Genomic DNA, 19917 nt, shown 5'->3' with positions numbered 1-19917 from the left:
TCTAGAGACAGAACTTTGTTACCCTTAAAATCAGTGTCAGGGAAACAGAATCCAGAGACTCAGCTAGACATGGGGTCATTTAGGGGTTTAGCCTAAGGCGTCATCTCTAGGGCGAGGGGTGCAGGCATCCATGGATATTTATAAGCAAAGGTGCAAGTACATCTGAAATATGTCTAGCAATTCCACGATATTTGAATTCCTCTAATTTTACCAAATGAGAGCCCTTTTCTAACATTTGTTATGCTAATCAACAGGCTATTATTTTTACCTGTGAAAACCCATTTCTGACACCTTATGCTAATTAACCAAGCTGTGCTTATTGATAGAGGTAAGGAAGGCAGAAATGCCACCTGTGAGCATGGGTTTTCTGAATAGAGTGCCAGCTGAACACCTGGGCCATCTTGGCTGATGCCTGCATCATAGCTTCAGTCAAGTAAGACACATCCTCTCACACTTTGTATGGTGAAGTATTTCAAAGTAAATTCTACACATTGTAACATTTGCCTAGACGGTTTCCCCTGCTTTTAAAGATGTCCAGGAAAGGATGCCCGTTGGCTTCCCCCTTGCAACCTATTCCAATATCTCACGAAGTCATCAAGGTTTCCTTTCCCCTTTCCAAAACTGCTTCCAGGAACTTTATCCTTATTTTCAGAGCCTCCTTCAAAATACACGCAGCCTCTACTGCCTGCCTTGCCTGGTGACTTTGAAAGACTCGCAGTTCTCCAGGGCAGAGTGGGCTTGGCCACCTTCCCTGCTGGCGTGTTTACAAAGGAAGGATCATCCCGTAGCCACGTAAATGGCTATGAACTTTCTTTCTGTGGTTGTGGCACTAATTGTCATATGCTCAGATAGTTATTTCCGGCGATCACTTTGTTCACTCGTAGTCCCTGCTAAAATCAAAGGAAGGACTGGACCTGCTGAGAGGTGGGACATGCTGACAGACATTTCCTCATTTTTTTCTATGGAGGCTTTCGGAGCCTAAGATATCAGACATTGTTGTTAAGAGGCCAGCGCCTGGGCTAAATGACTCCTGTTAAATGAGGAGAAATGGGTTCTATTTGTTTTTCACTTTTTATTTTGAAATAGTTTCAAAATTCCAGAAAAATTTCAAAAATAATACAAAGAACTCCCTCATATCGGCACTCTCATTTATCAGTTGTTCATATCTTGCCACATGTGCTCTCTCGTTCCTTCTTTCTACATATACGAATATAATATTATTAAGCCATGTAAGAGAATATGGCAGACACCATGTCTCTTTATCCCTATAAACTGTATTTTCTAAAAACAGGGATTTTTTGTCTTACAGTGTAATTTTCAAAACCAGGAATTTTAACGTTATCTATTCTGCAATCCATATTGAAATTTTAATTGTCCTAATAATGCCCTGTATTGCAATTTATAGTTGGTATATCTTTTTTAGTCTCTTTTAATTTGTAATCTTTTCTTTGTCTTACATAATAACATTGGCATTTTTGAAGAGTAAAGGATCATTTTGTCGAAGGCCTCTCAATTTGGGTTTTCCTGATGTTACCTCATGACAAGATCCAGATTATGCATTTTTAGTAGGAACCCTACATAAGTGATGTGTGTCCTTTTCAATACATCACAACAGGAGGCCCGTTCTCTGCCTGTGTCCCTTTTATGGTGATGTTAGCTTTAATCGCCAAGTTATGGTGGTGTCTGCCAGATTCCTTCACTGTGAGATTACTGGTTTTCCTTCGTGATTATTACGAAATTTATGAGGAGAGTCTTTGAGACTGAATATCTTGTTCCTCATCAGGTTTTCACCCATTGCTTTTAGCATGCAGGAATTGTTTTTGGATTATTGTACCTACTGAGACAGGAATTTGAAGGAGGAATTGGAGAAACTCCTTATTAAAGGCTCTGATCATTCTTTGTCCCTGTTCTTTAAAACCATCGAGTTCTTCCTAAAGAAAGTAGGTATTTTAGGTTATTTCAATTGAGAATGGAGAATAATTTACTTTTAAATGACTGCGTGTGTGGGCGTGTATTTGGGAGCGGGGAAATGAGCAAAACAGGTAGAGATGGGAGAAGGAAGCTTGGCCAGAGAGAAGGGAGTAAAGAAAATCTTGTTGAATGAGCAGTTGATTTGATATTGTCAGTGCACAGTTAAGTTTAATTAATAATTAATCAAATGAGCACCCAATCAGGTTTCTTATTTTAGATATAGAATCCTGGATCTAGGAGCATTCTCCAGAGGTCATCTGATTCAACCCTCTGCCTCTGGGCAGGAATCGCTAGAAATGTCAGATGGGTTGGGCTTTCCTTGTCTTTTTGATACTTCCAGAGAGAAGATAACCACCTTTCTTTCTTGCATAGTGCAGAACTGAGAACTTGGGGAGCAAAACAAAAGTCAGGTGAGGTCTCTGCCTTTAAGAAAACTATATACTTTTCTAAGAGACATGCCTCAAATGACTGTTCCCTACCATCATCAAAATTCTGTCGGCCTTTAAATCTGGAATTAAGTTCACAGTTTTTGGACTGCTCTGTCTGGACTGTGACACTTACCTTATTTGACAGTTACCATTCACTGTCTAAAAGGATTCCCAGACCCAATTCTAATGTGTGTGTGGGAGCTTCCCTATGCCAACAAATAATTCTTGGATGAGAGCAAGGTGTCCCAGACTTCAACTAAATTCTGATGCTGTCTATCTGGAGATAGATTTAGATTCCACAGGTAAAAGGGCTCAGTGTAATTAGACCACCCTCCATTTCAGATGCTAATTGCAAGCCCAGGTTGTTACCTGTGCCTCTGACTGGCTACAGATCAGAGAGTACTATGAACCCATCCTTGGGTTCGATTAATTTGCTAGAGCAGCTCACAGAACTCTGAAAAACATATTACTTACAAGATTACTGATGTATTGCAAAGGATATTATAGAATACAAATCAACAGCCAGATGAAGAGATACATAGAGATCCTGCACAAAGGAATTTCTGTCCTGGTGGAGCTCTGGGTCTAGCACAGGTGACATGTGGACATGTTCTGGTCTTTCAACATGGAGGCTCTCGTTAAAGGACCAGTGAGTTGTCCTTTTGGATTTTTATGGAGACTTCCTTATGTAGTCCTGATTGACCAAGTCATTGACTATTGGCAATTTAATTCAGCCTCAGGCCTTGGAAATTTGGGGATGGGACTGAAATTTCCAGTCTTCAAACCTTGTGGCCATCTCCTACTGGAAACCAGCCCCCACCCATGGGTGGGGTCCAAAAGTCACCTCATTAACAAAATAAAAGATCATTTTTACTCTTATCACTTAGGAAATTCCAAGGGGTTTGGGAGCTGTGACCCAGAAAGTATAAATGAAGACCAAATATATCTGAGAAATACATTTTAGTCATCTGAGCATCAGTATCTCACTGTCCCATGTTGTTCATCATGCTTTCATGTGGAACTGGTCTTGTTTCGAGACGATCGTATTTCTTTGATTCTAAGAGTCTGTTGATTGTAAGACACACATTTATATCATGTGATACTTTAAAAAACTTAATGTTTAAATTGTCGATATATGATATAAGAACATAGGTGGTAGAACCCATCATTTATGCTTATTCATTCACTCACTCAACATTTATCCAACATAAAATTATGTGCAGTTTTGGTGGGGAAGTACAAAGAATTCCCTTCAGAACTTAGCTGAAATTCAAGAAAATAAAAAAAGAAATTAGAGTTGGGTAAACTTGAGTCTGCTCCTCGTTCCACCATTTCCTAGCTTTATGATCTTGGGAAACTCATTTAACTTCTGTGTCTCAGTCCTCACCTATAAAACGAGGTTAATAAAATCATTTTGTAGTGCTGTCGTGAGGATTGGTAATAATAGTTGAAAATCATTCAGCTGAGTGTCTGACACATAATGCAGTCCTTATTTTTTTAGAGTAGGCAGGCACTCAACGAGTATTTGTAACTTGATTTATAGGCATACAATTAATATGCATTGTTATAAGAGTGAATTACAACTGGCCATTCCTTTTGATGTTGAAACTGCATTCCCTCCACTCTAATGGAAGCCGTTTTGTTCCATTTCCAGTGGAGATGAAGAACAGCTGGACACCAATCCTTTGATAAAGTCTGAGGACCGAGGTGGATGCACCCCTATACACTGGTCTTGAAACTGTAGGGAAATGACGTGTCACCTTACCCATGGAGGTGTTAGACATTTGGGGGCCATTTCTTTCCAGTCCTCTCTGGCAGACCACATGTCTGCTCACACTAATTGTAGTTACATTCCTGGCTGTCAGTGTTAATGACAGGGCTGGGTACCACTGCCATTTGGATTTGTTGACCAGTGACAGTTATTTTCCTAACATGTTCCAAACTTGCTTGAAACCATACTACATATTTTGGTCCCTGGCTGTTCGTTAGGTTTATTTTTTTATTTTCTATTTTTTTTCATTTTCATTTTGAAATCTGTATGCATTTTTTTCTGGCATGAATAGAGGAAGATGGGGGTTGGGAGATACAATCAAATCCATATGTTTGTGATGCATTTACCCTGAAATAATAAGAAAGCATAGTTGGGAAAGTGCCTTACAAGCCATTGTTATAAGTCCCACATTGGCCTCTGTACCTTCTCTGCCCATGTTGCCACTTACCAGGCTCTGAGAAGCTCAGGTTCATACGGAGACACTGCTCTCTTAACCTTTCTTGAGGCCTTCATCCCTAGGATCTTGTCTCCTTCTTTGTATCCTCAACATGAGGTGAAGGGTAAATGATTGAATCTTCACTTCTCTCTGGAGCCTCAGTAATCATAGCTGATTATTGCTACCATAGCCTCATACCTCGTCTAGAGATTATTTCTTTCATCATTGGGAAGGCCAAGGATTCTTGGTTCACACCAGTGCCTTAAGCAACTGCTGAGTGGCCCCTGTGAACTCCTTAACTCTGATGGCTTTTTTATTTCCTCCAAGCTCATGTCAATTTTCATATCCGATTATTTTTAAGCTCATTTCCTTTCTACACACCTTTTGGTATGTATTTTAAAGGGATATTTATCCTTTATGTATTTGCTGTCATGAGTCCAGGGTTCCAAAAGAATTTCAGGGGAGGTTTGAATAAGGGATTCATAACTTTTCCCTAAGATCTGGAAGCTGAGTTTTTTGGGGTCTGCCATGCTCAGGAGTATCATTCCTCAAATTACTCTCCAGGTTATGGCATTGTCTTGTACTCAGTTACCTCGGGTTCCATGCCAGTGATCTGGAAGCATGTAATTTTTGACTTAGGCCTCAAGTTCTGCTAGGATTCTACACTGGTATACCAATGAAAAGAAGGCATTGGGACTAAGTGGCTTCTAAGCTCAAAGAAGCTCCTCCTCCTCTAATCCTTAAGTTAAAAGTTGCTGGGAGAAAGCTCATGGGGAGCAAAGGCTACCCACATGTAGATTCTTCCAGGGGAATCAGGAGCCTGGTCACAGAGACCGGTGCTGCCTCTGAATGGCTTTATTCCTAAATGGCTTCCATGCGAATCACCTGAAGCTTTCTTCTACTTGCCATTGCCTGACACACAGAGGTGCTCACTTCACAAGTTCATTCATGGATTTGACAAGGATTTACCAAGTGCTGGGAAAGGGCAGAGCCTTGTGCAATGCCCAGGTGAGGAGAAAAAGATATATAAGTCCTTGCAGTACTTGCAATAAGGCTGGGGAGATAAGAAACAACCTCTTGAATAAAGAGAGTAGAGCCGAATGAGCTCAGGCAATGGAGGCAGAAGATATGGCATCCGTCCCAGCATCTCATAACTGGTTGGCTTTGGGTCAGTTGTTTAAATCTGCGACCTTCACTTTCTTTTCCAAAGAGTTGTTGGGAGAATTGCATGTGATAGGGTGTATGAAGGGCCATTTATTAAGTGCTGTGCAAATTTTCAGGATTGTTGATCCTAATAATAAAATAGTTGTACAGTATGGAGGAACTAAGTTCTAGCAAGTACCAGGTGAGGTATGAAGACACATGTCCACCAACGGTGCTCGTTGCTGGTGAGGAGTCTGAGGAAGGAATGATTGGATTGGAGAGATGGGATGGGCTTGGGGGAAGATTTTTTGATAGTCTCCCATGTAGCCTTGGCAAGCCTAAGCATCTTTACCCTCAATCAAGATACATGAGGATAGGATTTAGATGGTGTTAGCTTTGACAGCTTTTCAAGCTGCTTTTATGTCAAATGTTGAGCCTGTGCTCCTTAGTCATTACTATCGTTTACTGCTCACCACACCAAAGGCTACAGTAGGTGCTGGGCAGGGCACCAGATGGGAAGGATTTCTGAGCTAAGGGAGTGGACATTCTCAGAGGCAAAGGAGGTCCACCATGAAGAGATTGGAGGGAGAAAATTATTCTGATAAACTCCTAAAGAAAAGATTTATGGTGCTCAGGCTAATACATCTTAATAGTTAGAAAAAGTTTGGGAGTTTTTTATTTTTATTCTTTCATAATTTTTAACATGATTCATAGGAGCACATATGATTAAACCATCTAGGTATATAAAAAGCAGTGTAGGTGCTCGATAAATGTTCTTTTTCTTCCCCAACTGGGCGGATGAGAGGGAAGCAAATTTGGGAAAAGAGAAGTCATCAAAAAAAGGTACATAACCAGCAACAGAACAAACAAGGTTATTTTTAAGGTGAGAAGTGCACCTTGAATTTGAAAGGAAAACAACCAGAGTCCAATTGAGATTTCACATGGATGAACAATGAGGGAGGAACGCGGGCTGCAGAAGCTCAGGATGGGTGTGTCCCATATCTTGGTAAGGAGCAGACTTAGCCTGGGAGGCTTGGGCTCTAACTCAGCTTTCGTAGAGCTTCTGCCATGGCATCAGTTCTGCAAAAATGTTGTCAATAATATTTCCCATGACCTTTCAGTAAATTTTGTGCTGTGTATCAAGACATTTCTTTATCATCCTTTCAACATAAAATATAACTGGATCCTTGGCATGATTGTTACATGTCGTAGTGCTGGTCTTCCTACTCCTTAAGAATATTGAAGAACACTGAAAAACAATTCTTTTGTCATACAGGAAAGGGTTGGTTTTCCCCTGCCACTTGCAAACATTATGGAATAGAAAGTCAAAACAGTTTTTCAACCTCTTCTTATTCTAATCCCTGGCCCCCTTTCTTTTTGGAGGACTGGAGTAATAAAACCACAGTAACTTGTGCTGAAGTCTTCTGCTTTAGAATTTTTAAAGCACTTTTCCTTTGCTGTCTTGGTGGATATTTGTAACTCAGTGGGATGGAGGTCATTTTCATTTAACAGTGACACCTACTTGCTGGGGGACCTTGAAGCAGGGCCATTCTGTGACAGCTGTGCATATTATTTGCTGACAAGGGCAACTGACCAGGGGGGTATAAGAGGGCCGAAATTCACCCATACTCTCACCATGTCATGAACACCAGCACTTCTTTCTTATCATACTGAAGGGGGCTTTGGTCTTTCCATCTACAAAATAGGATTAATTTTCGAATCCTTATGTTAGAAGGACTGTGTATTTTTAAGTCTGTTTTTTCTTAACTGGATTGGGAATTGGCACACAATGCTGGTGCTGATGATGATGCTAGCTAACACTTCTGAGTGTTTACTATGTGCTAAGTGCTGTTTTAAGCAATTTGTATATATATTAACTCCTACAGTTCTTCTAACAATCTTATAATGTGTGTTCTCTATTTTTCCCATGTTAGGCTCTGGTCTTTAATTATGACTCTGCCTAGTTATTGGCGGTGATTTTGGACAAGTCTGGTAATGTCCTACAGCCTCAGTTCCCTAATCTGTAAAATGAGAGAATTGCAACAGATCGGTAACTTCTAAGTCACGTCATCCCCTATTTTGATTCGTGAGCCTTGTATTATTTAGGGATGAGGTGACACACTCAAGTGGGTAATTGAGGATTAAGGGAAATCCACAAGGGATAGGGACTCCCCAGGGATGAGCAACAGTGGGGAATCATTAGCACCTGTAGGCTCAAAGGGGCAGGAGGAGATTGGGGTTACAGAACCCAGAACCCAGAGTGCTGAAGCTACCATGTAGGGATGCCTCTGAGAGGAGCCATGGCACCCATCGTGGCCAGACAGTTGGGATGGAAATCAGTATCCCACTGTCTTTATTCCCCTACCCTTCCTTTTTCTGTTGGTGCCTCCTGTTGGCCAACCCAGAAGCCAGAGAGCAGGGGGCCTGGTTGACACAATCCACTGAGGTCACCCTCTTGGGACAGAGACCTGGTAGAGATGGGGATAGAGGGGGTCTGCAGCTCTGCACAAGCTGTCTTCACAGCAGCACATGTATCATCCCCTAAACTCCCTTAGAGATTATTTTTTTAAGTCAATATTGTGTGGAAAATTATAGAGAAATGATTCTAAGTAAACATTTTAAATATTAGTGGCTATTATGCTATAGAATTTATTGCATACAGTCTTTTATAATATTTATCATATATAAAGACAAGTTTATCCTTTTCCTTTTAAACAGGTGGCACATACAGTTTATGTTATCAAATTAAATTATGCAAGAAAAAAAACATGTTTCAACAACTACATTTTTAAATAGCCGAGTATGTCATTTTTGGTTTGGATAATGATGTATATAAAAACTTAGATTAAAATTTATCAGCGTATTACAACTTTAAAATAGACAAACAACGACAGCAGCAGCAACAACAACAACAACAACAACAACAAGCACTTTTATGACCTGAAATTTGATATGGCTGCACTTTGAGTTAAAATTGAACTGGTATATCATCTAATATTTATCCTTCATTCCTAAATAATAAGCTAAAAGAAAATTTTAGGCTATTTTTGCAAGGATGACTCTGCAGATCATACATGGCTGTCAGGGACAACCTCTAACTTCCATAAATGAAAAGCCAATTGGATATAATTGGATTAATAGCTTTTTCCATTTTAATGGTTTTTGGTAATGACAATATCTTTATATGTCATTCGTATGCAATTTAGGGATCTGCGTGAATATCAGCAAGGTACATTTATTGAATTCTTTCTTGCCATTTTTATGCTCTGCATTAACATGCTATATTTCACCATCAGTATTCCTCATGTTTCCATCTTTATTTAAAGATTGGTTGTAGGTAAAAACAAACAACATTTAAGAATGAAAATGAAAATAATGTTAAATAGCCAGAACTACTAGGTGATAAATGATTGGGGAACTAGCCATGAGCATGTGTCTCTAATCACTATCTGATGTATACTTGGAAGCTCTTGCATTGCTCATCAATAAATAGAAACTGTCTAAATAATCATTTCATGTATTGCTTTTTTTTACAAATAGAAATCGGAACACATGTCATTGCTGCCCTTTCTGATGTGAACGTGCTTCTGGAGGTTATAGGGTTTTGTAAATCATTGAGTGGAGAATTCTGTTTTAGATGATCCTTAGAGTTCCTTTTGTTTTTTACAAAGGTAGAAAATAAATCATAACACTTTGTAAACTGAAAAGCTCAAGTCTGCATTATCATCTACCCTGTTAACTAAGAGATACATGTTATGGTTAAAGTATAGGCTTGAAATCAGGCAGTCTTGAGTTAGAGTCCAGATTTCTCTATTGTCAGCTGTGTGACCTTAACACAAGTTACTCAGTTCCTCTGAGCTGTGCTCACCTCTCGCATAGAAGGACAGGCCTAGTAACAACCTGATGGGGTTATGGTGAGGGTTTAGCCATTCACTGAGCAAATGCTTATTAAGCCACTGCCATGTGCCAGGCATATTCTAGGCACTAAAGAAACAATAAGGAACAGGAAAGAAAAAGTGTCTGCTCTCATGAAGCTTACATTCTAGTAGTGGAGATGGACACAAACTTAGAAAATTGGATAAATTTAGAAAACAATGTTAGGTAATGATAGCGTTATGAAGAAAAATGGAGCAAGGTGAGAGGTTAGCTGACATTTGGGATGAGTGATCATAGAAGGCTTTTCCGAGAAGGTAGTGTTGGAGCAGAGACAGGGGAAGTGAGTATGAGATCTGAGGAAGGGATGTTCCAGGTAGAGGCCCTGAGGTAGGAGCAGATATGATGTGTTTGAGGAACAGTAAGAGGTCAGTGAGCTGGAGCAAAGCCAAAAAGAGGGACACCAGGAGAAAATGAAATTGGATTTTTGACTAGTACAGGGCTCGGAGGTCTAAATCAGGAAATTCCCAAAGAACAGCCTTCGGGTTAGAAGCTCCCTCTCCTCTTCCATCATAAGGAGGCACACACTTCCTCCTCATCTAGATACTACCTTGTAAAGGGGATGGTGGTGGGGGGATCACTGAGCTGGGAGAGACCATTCTGATGGGGAGATTGAACCTTGGATTGACTGAATATTTAACCCATGTTTGCCCCATCTCATGGTTTCACCAAGGAGAGGCCTTTGCTGCTTGCCTGGCTTCTTCTGTAGCTGGGAAATTCCAGAGTATCTTCTAGAGAACCAAGCATCATGAACTTTAATTAAAGGCTCAGAACTTTCTCTTTGGGTGCCTGCCTTTAAATACTGTATGACTTGAGGGAAAGAGAATAGACAAGTTGATCTCCAGAGAAACTATTGGTCTGTAAGACATGTGGTGTCTTTTTAAAACCATTTTAAAATCAAAGTATAATATACAAATAGAAGAGTGTATTTGTACAATACTTAGCTTGCTAAAACTGAATACAACCATGCAACCAGCGCCCAGATCAAGGAAAAACATTCTTAGCACCCTATGCGTGTTGTCCATCTTTTGTATTAGATTCTTCCGTAACATATTATAATTATTTTAAAATCTGTCTGATAATTCTGGCATCTAGATCAACTCTGGTTTTGTTGATTTCCTTATGACTTGACAATGGATTTATTATTTTTTGTATGTCTCAAGATTTTTTATTGAATTTTGGACATTGTTTCTACACAATAGAAACTGAGGTAAATGGTATTTACTCCTGGAAATGTGCTTATGCCTCTTCTGTCAGGCTGTTAGTGAGGGGAACGAAGTCAATCTAGTCAGAGGTTGCTGGATTTGGAATTTGTCATTGCTGGAATCACCTCCACTGTACCACAGACTTCAAATTTCTTCAGCAGCGGGATGCTATTACCACATGCTTCTTGGCGGCCATGGAAGGCTGAGAATTTGTGCTCATTGTTCCATTTCGACCCTCAGCTCTCAGCAGCCCTTGGCCACAGAGGGGTCTTCCTCTGGCCCCTCCCCCAGCAACAGACTGATCTTGTTACTTGGTGCTTAAGGCTTTTGATTTGAAGGAGAGATGGTCCTAGAAGATGGATAGGCTTTCATGCCTGTGTGCAACTAAGAGGGCCCTCTCTATTTTCCCACCATGCCTATTATCCCCCTCCTAAGTACTGGGTGGCGGTCGTTGAATAGGATCTTGTGAATGAGTGTAAAGTCCTCTTGAGTCTGGAGCTCCCAGTTATTTTAATCTGCCATGCTAACCTACACTCAGCCTTTTAGGATTTAAAAAAATTTAGCTATTTCTTCTTACTTGCTTTTATGGTGACTACTTTTTCTTCCCATGCTCTGCCAAATGCTCTGAAACTGGTTGTGTGTCCCATCTTTTCTTAGAGGGGCTTGTCTCTTTTTTATTTTTATTTTTTTAAATTAGTTCACCTGATTATCTTACAACCTCGACTCTCTGATGGGTTCAAGAAAAGTTTTGATTTCACAGATTATCCAGATTTCTCTTGTTAGGGTGGATGCTACATTTTCTTGTAGTTGTCTGTATCCGAAGTGGGAGCAGCACTGCTCGTAGTGGATAAAGAGACTCTATTCACTGTTGTTCTTACTCTTTAGTGCTTCCATCAAAAAGTGGGCTGAAGTCCCATTTTCCTCCTGGATTTTATGTCAGAGGCTCTTGAGAAATAAAATATACTGCTCCTCTGTGGATTATATTTGTCTCATCAGGTGTCCATGACCAATATTTATCTAAGGGAAAATCCTTTTCAGGGGCTTAAGGGTAATTTACTAACTTTATGAGCTGAGAGATCAAACAGATATGGCTTGGCAAATTTTCTTTTAAAAATAAATTTTTTTTTTAAGTTATAAGAGTAGTTCATTAACAAAGTAAGAATTTAAAAATGCAGAAAAATGAAAAAGAAGTAAAAGCCACCCATAATTTTATTAGTACATAATTTCTGTATTTTACTTAAATAAACTAGTTCCAAAAGATGTGTTTTTCTGTGGGTTGAATACTTTGGCTCATGAAATAATGATGTGTTATTCATGTTTGCCTAGTGAAGATGCCAAAATTTATGGCATCTTTTTAGTTTGCTATTTAGTTTGCTGGATTACATCTCCTAGCTATTTCACATGAGCAGCCAGGACAGGTGTGTATATGTGATTCCAGTGGAATGCAATTCATTTCAGAAAAGACCAGTTGTTGATTCCTTGTGCTGAGGTTCCTCTTTTCTTGTGTAACTACCTTTAATAAAAAATCCCTTTTTATTTACGTTGACTCATTGTCAGGTTTAGAACCAACAGAAATGAAGAAAGTATATAATGCTCTTAATATGTGTTATATTTTCTTTCTTTTCCAGAAAGTATTTTGGAGAAAAAATTGGACTGTATTTTGCCTGGCTGGGATTATATACATCATTCCTCATCCCATCTTCTATAATTGGGGTGATTGTATTTCTTTATGGATGTGCAACAATTGAAGAAGATATTCCCAGGTAAGATGATTTTAAAGAAAAAGGCTCAATTCCCATGTTAGTAGTTTGGAGTTTCAGCTGAGTCGTAAGTACATTTCACACACCTCCTTCCAAAGTCCTCACCCTCTATCTTTCTCTTACCATACACATGACATTTCTCCAGAGACAGATCTGGGAGCTGCAGATCCTGGGAATGGCTTCAGAGCCATCCTGGACGTGGCCCACTTCCTTTCCTTGTCAAGCTCTACTCTAGGGCCAGGGTCCAATGTGGACAGGCGGATAATACCTGATGAAAAAAAATCATGCCTGAGAAATGCTTTTTCCCCTTAACTGCATGACTTTTTCCTCTGGTTTCCCATAAGATCAAGGCCTTGGGTAGAGATCACATTCTATATGGTCAAACACTGTTGAGATAAAATACTGCAGGGCTGTCTGTAGAAACAGGCAGCTCTGGAGCTGAGGAAGGCCCAGCCTCTGGTTCAGGAGTCAGAATTTATAAGAGGTGACAGGCCTCATGGTGGGGCTCTTGGATAGCCAAGAGATGGAATAAAGGTTAGTCCTTATGGAGAAGAGAGAGCCTATCAAGAAAATAAGCACTTAAAAACAGCAACCTTCAGCACTGGCATCGTTAGTACTAGCTATGTAACTGGATAATTCACTTCCTAAGTCTTAACTTCTTTGGCTGCAAAATGGTAATAATAATATCTACTACCCGGTGTTATTGTGAGGATTAAAGTATATAATGCCTGGCACACAGGAGAGTATTAATAAATGATTTTCGAATGAATTAATATATGTGGAAATAGAGTAAAAGGGATAAAAGAGACATTTAGCCAATATTTAAAATTTAAATTTCTTTCCATCTTCGAGACGGAGAATGGTTAGTATATTTTAATGTTCTTTCAGTTGCAAGCATAAAAATGCAATCTGAACTAGCTTAAGCAAAAAAGGAAATCTAGAAAGATTTTGTGGCCTCTCAGGGGACCTGATGGCGGGCATGCGGCTAACCTCAGGAACAACGGAAATGGGAACTGCTTCAGTGTACCTCCTGTCTGATTCTTTCTAGTATTTATTTGTTTCCCTACAGATATTCTCCATTGGGTACAAACAATACTGATAATAGCTCATGGGTGTTATATTTTAGAGCTTTATACTCCATTGGTCCCAAGTGAAAAAGTCTATGGTTCATTTTGGCTTAGGTGGAGGCCCTGGGCCAACCAACTGTGGCTGTAGTGCGGGATCACAGTGTACCAACAGAATGTCCCCTCAGTATCTAAGTGTATGAAGACACCGGGCAGAATATGAGAGTCCACTATAACTGGGGATACTACTGGGGGTAGTAATGGACATTCTGAAGAAAGGGCCAAAAGCTGTGCTCTTGAGGAAAGCATATCTACCAGCGACAGGGGCCAGCTGGCTCTTCTTGCCACTATGTCATTCTATAGAAATGGTCTTGCAAATTAGAGAAACTAGAGATGGCATTGTCAATAGTTAGAATAAAGCGAAATTACTTGGTGTAGTCGTCACCCCTTATCTGCAGAAAATTAAGACCCTCAGTGGGTCCCTGAAACTGTGGATAGTACCAAACCCTATATACATTGTTTTTATCTTATACATACATATGCTAAAGTTTAATTTATAAATAAGGCACAATACTACTAATAAAATAGAACAATTATAACAATCTACTGTACTAAAAGTTATATGAATGTAGCCTCTCTCTCAAAATATGTTATTGTACTATACTCATCATCCTTCTTGAGATAATGTGAGATGATACAGTGCCTATGCAGTGAGATGGACTGAGGTGAATGACACAGGCATTGTAACATAACATTAGGCTATATACTTTAACACAAGCACTATGATACCATGACAATTGATCTGATAACCAAGATGGCTACTAGATGACTAACGGGCAGGTAATGTATACAGCATGGAGGTGCTGGACAAAAGGATGATTCCTATCCCAAGTGGGACAAAGTGGGACAGCATAAGATTTCATCACACTATCCAATAGTGTGCAATTTAAAACTCACAAATTGCTTATTTCTGGAATTTTCCATTTAATATTTTCAACCTGTGGTTTACTGTAGATAACAGAAACCACAGAAAGCAAAACCGTGGATAAGAAGGGACTACTGTATAAGAGGCAAAGGTTTGTATGTTTTTGTGTATAAAACTCTAGTATCATCTGTCCACTGTTCTTGACCAGGAGTCTGGGACCTGTATCACAGGAGCTACGTTGTCAGGGTTCTGCTTTTCCCAGGCCATCTTGCATGAGGAAAGAACTAATACCTAGCAAACACCTACCTGTGCCAGGCATGGTGCTAGGTGGTTTTATGTACTAGTTTCTTTGATCTTGTAGAGATCAACATTGTAAACTCTATATGACAGGTACTTTTTCACTTAACAGAGATGGAGAAATTGGTGCTAACTGCAGTCACAGAACTTGGCCAACTTCAACAACTGATAATTGTCAGGGTTGGAATTTGACCTCTATTGCCTCCTGCTCCAAAGTCTTTCCTTTTTTCAATAAGCTGTGAAATCTTCCGTGGGCTCATATCCTTCTCAGCAGCCCAGGTAGCTTCAATCAGCTTTGTCTGGTGTGTTCTCAGAAAATACAGCTCCTATGTGTCCCTTGCCCAGTTGTGATCCCTAGAGAGCTGGACCTCAGGTTCATCAGAACTGGAAAACTCTATACATTGCATGAAGGACCAATTCCAGTACAGTGTGTGGGGCGTTAGTCTGCTGGTTTACATCAGGACTTAGAAGTTGTGCCCGGGGTCCCCATATGGGAATACATGTGACAGTGACCACTGCTGCTAGAAATGACCATAGTCTATACATGCTGCAAAGATACATGATTATAAACATGCATACTCACTCATATATGTGCAGGCATATATGTATGTAAAGTGAGATCATTATCATTGTAGATGTATCATATTGCTTGTTAAAGTATGTGATGTTTTACAAACTGTGGGTAGTAACCCATTAATGGATTATGGAATCAATTTAATGGTTATCTATTAAATGCACTAGAACAAGATAGGATAGAGTGGAATGAAATGCAATATTAGTTTTCATCACAAGAAGGAAGTATAAGGAGTGTTGCATGAGATTTTATTTAGTTATATAAGAGTGTTTATTAGGAAAGAGTATGTATATATTTGCATACTGGAATCTGATAGAAAAGACTTTTTCAAACTATAGGTCGCAGTCAAAAAAGTATGAAATTTACTGTTATAAAATTGAAATTTTGGTCTTTGGTTTTTCAGATTCAGGGTAGGAAGGTATAAACGATAGAAAAAAATTAAGTATTTTATGGTTTTTTTTTTAAAGAACTGTTGTTAAATCATAATTGTATGTCCATCCAAAGTTCAGGCTCTGTGGGCCTGATGAAAATTCACAAAATATCACTCCTCATCAATGAAAGAATGGTGTCCAAATCCCAATACTGAATCTAAACATTCAAACCCTTTCAGGATCTGTGTCTATCAGCCACTAATAATCATGATTAAAAACTTGCACTATTCCTGAGATTATTTTAGAGATTTCTAATTTGGGCATTAAGCTTGGAAGTTACTATCTATGTATCACTTTTTAAAACCTTTTTATTTTGAAAACATTAGAGATTTACAGGAAGGTGCAAAGATAGTACGGAGGGGTATGATATACCCACCACCCAGTTTCCCCCAATAGTTGTGTCTTATATAACTGTAGTACAATATCAAAACCAGAAAATTTATATTATGTGAAACTTTAAATGGGACCTTTTATTACCAATAACTTTGATATGTGAGATACAAGTATCACTTGTAAGTAATAATTCCATATGTGCATGATACATCTATAGAACTTTCTTCTACTTACCAAAGGATTGATTTCATTTGTTAGGCATTTGTTTACATGGGTAGGAAAGACTGGAGCATTAAAAAGAAAGTCGATTAATCTAAACCATATTGAAAAAAAAATTGATTACTTTTGAGGTTTGAGACCTCAATAGCAGATGTTCTTTCTGAATTTCCTGAATAATTGCCTGGTTGTACCTTCTTCCTTTGTGCAAGCACCTAATTTATGAGCAATGAGTCACTCATTAAAAACCACTCGCTTTGGGGGCTTATCAACCTTCTTGTGTTTTCTAGAGAAAATGATAGATTGAAGAAATACACTATGAGAGTAACTATAGTTACTTCTAACTAGAAATCTATGGATTATTTAGCTAGTTAATATCCTAGACATGATTTCAGTTCTAAGTGAGCTTCTGTCACCTTTCAACTTGTCTAGAGGCAACGTCTCTCAGAAAAAGTCATTTTAATGTCGTCCTGAGGCAGAATTTCTCCAGAATTCTATTCAAATGGCTTGCATTAAAAACAAAAACAAAAAACCCAACTCAATAAATATAAAGAATTCTGACTTTGATAAATGCTATGGGGAATATCCATGTGATAGTGTCTGCCATTTTGTACAAATGATTGATAGTTGACTGTAGTCTAATTTTAAAAGCAATAATTTACACGGCGCTTAAGTTTCAAAGTGCTTTGCAACCACTTGGTTGCTAATACTTTATTAATTTCAGACCTGTTAGCACTGACTAGATTGGATTAGGAATTAGGCTGACTGGGATTATCCCCCTACAGTCTATATGTAAAACAAACAAACAAACAACCCTGAACAACAAAGTCCCTATTACACATGCTCGAGGGGCAGCACTGAGAACTAATTTGTTCTCAGACGTGGCTTAAAAGCACAACTCCTTACTAGAATTTGTACAGACCAACAATTTTCTGTGTGAAATTGTTTTCCAAGAGGGTACTCTCCTCTCTGAAAGTAGCAACTCCTCAACTATACAGCGAACACTGATCTGACCCAGAAGACAAAACAAACCTTGCCTTCTGGTTATTAATAAGAACTTGCCCAGGTGAATCTAGCATGGCTGAACTATTTGGTAAGATATTATTATTTAATATAGTCTATGTGAATGAGTCACTGCTATTGACACTTGCCAACAGAGATCTTAGCAGCGAGACAGTGGAGGAACTAGGATTTATCCTCAGAGACCTAGAGCTTCTCTTGCTTCACATAGAAGGCCTTTCCCTGCTGTGGAATTAATAACTCATTAAAAACAAGCCTGAAAGCTGGGACTTGATGGACAGTGACAGCCCTCAGGAAAACCCTTCAACTTCCTGGTGAAGGGAAACTAGATCCAGGCATCCTTTTGATTGCCAGGATAAATCTAAGCACTTGCTTCAGCACACAGGGTATACCAGCTTAGTCTGGCAAGTGGCCTCCCACTTGCCAGCCATGCTCTGTAGCACCCTCTGCTGCTTCTTTCCAGAGAAGACATAGCTGCTGTTTCAGCCTAGGATCTCCTGCATCCCCATCACTGTGTCTCTAACTGCTCTGTGAGAACATCCAATGCTTCATTTTCATGAAATCTTGAGTCCTCTAACCTTTTTCTCTAAATTGTGAGCTTAACCACTCCCCGGGGGGACTATTACACATCAGAGTGATGAGTTCATTCATTTTCCTACCAATATATGATACGGAGGGATATTGGGAAGCCAGTTAAGGCTCATAGTTCTTTGATTCTTATTTACAAGCCCTCATACGAGCCTAAATTTAATGGATCCAGCTCATTACCTAATGAAGGAATGGAATTTCAGATATATCCATCAGTCCATTAAATAGAAACGTAATGAGAATATATTTACATTAGAATGTAAGTCATGGTTATTTGACTCATGCTTCCCTCTCCAAGTAGCAAAGAATCTAGACTTTGGAAGAATTTGCCTTTTTCTTTCATTCTCCCTAATCCCATTTCATGGTTATGATAAATTTTATTAGGTCGAGGTTATTAATCCCCATTCCACAAATAGTCTTGCAGCTGACACATTTAGAAAAGGTCTTCTAATCCAGATCTGACACCATTCTTATTCATGTAGCTTTTTCTTCTAAAGCTGAGAGCTTGTGTTCATCCAGCCACATGCTCATATTTGTTTCTCTTTGTGACTAGTCTCACACATTTGTGAGACAGACAGTAGGTTTAAGAAGATAGCCTATGTTTGAATGATGATGATGAACTCTAACTTCAGACTGGCGATTTATTCACAATTGTTGATGTTTTCCACCAACCTCATACACTCCACACATTTTGAAGAGGCTTTATAAGGCATCATTCATTGTATACCATCTCTGACAGATAGTCATTACTTTCTTTTGGGACACGTCCAGTAACAGAGGGTTCCACACCTCTGAAGGTGGCCCATCCATTTTTTTTTTTTAGACAAATTACAGAAATAACACTCTCAAGGTGAAGAATCCAGTTTCACCTTTTTAAATATACCTCATGTATGAAGTTGATAAGCTCAGTCATGGATTCGGAAGTGGAAGAGTTTCGGGGGTGATTTATGTGGGATGAATTCTATTTGAGCTCTGTCTGACCCAGTAGCTTCTGTCTGCTTCAGCAAAGAGATGTGTGACCAGCAGAACGCCTTCACCATGTGTCCCCTGTGTGACAAATCCTGTGACTATTGGAACCTCAGCTCAGCCTGTGGTACAGCGCGGGCCAGCCACCTGTTTGACAACCCTGCCACTGTCTTCTTCTCCATCTTCATGGCTTTGTGGGGTAAGTGGTTATGGTTATTAGCCTTGCTTATGTAGGTGATACTTTTAAATGGGTACAGTGGCCATGCTCTAATGGCTGTATTCTTCGGTTTACTTCCTTTAGCATTTAGTCTTTGTACCCAAGGTGGATTTTAGGATCAACAGATTTCTCTCCTTTACTCATATGTGAATAGAATTAGGCATATTCTTATACTTTAGATATTCTTTAAAAAGATGTAGTAATGTTAACCTTGTATTGATCTCATGAATGATGTGTTCAGAATTTGAACTAATGCATGTTTTGAAATCCCCTAGCACACCCATATGGCACCTCCAAGAACATCTACTAAGACTTGCAAAGTTGTAGATATCATCCAAAGTAACACTCAGAGTGGTGGGATCATGGCCATGGTCACAGAGTTAGCTGATAGTGAAGGTCTAAACCTAGTCTCCTTACTCCAGGTTCAGTGCAATTTTTAAGATACCATGGGTGTAGACTGTAGAGATTTTACTAAATGTCAGAGTGTTGTTTTTAATATTCCCGGAACCGAAGAGATTTGTGAAGGAAAGAACAAATAGTTCTTTCATTGTTCTTCTCCTCCCCTCCACCTCCGAGGGTATCAGCATCATGGGTAATAAACTCTCTCTGGGCCCTAGCCATCTGACACCACACACACAC

The 19917-nt window shown here is 39.3% G+C and overlaps 1 protein-coding gene across 1 annotated transcript in view; it reads left to right on the top strand.

The window, feature by feature from the left end:
• ANO2 (anoctamin 2) overlaps positions 1-19917 on the top strand; it is a 299806-nt gene that overhangs the window by 132954 nt on the left and 146935 nt on the right. Inside the window, exons 11-12 of the mRNA XM_039874110.1 lie at positions 12516-12650; positions 19100-19260. Of these exons, the coding sequence (XP_039730044.1) occupies positions 12516-12650; positions 19100-19260 (296 nt within the window). The remainder of the gene's footprint in view (positions 1-12515; positions 12651-19099; positions 19261-19917) is intronic.

Source organism: Pteropus medius, unplaced genomic scaffold (genome assembly GCF_902729225.1).
Source record: "Pteropus medius unplaced genomic scaffold, Ma_sr-lr_union100, whole genome shotgun sequence".
NCBI classification, from domain to species: Eukaryota; Metazoa; Chordata; class Mammalia; order Chiroptera; family Pteropodidae; genus Pteropus; species Pteropus medius.
The sequence above is the reverse complement of the archived record's forward strand: the minus strand, read 5'-3'. Positions and strand labels throughout refer to the sequence as shown.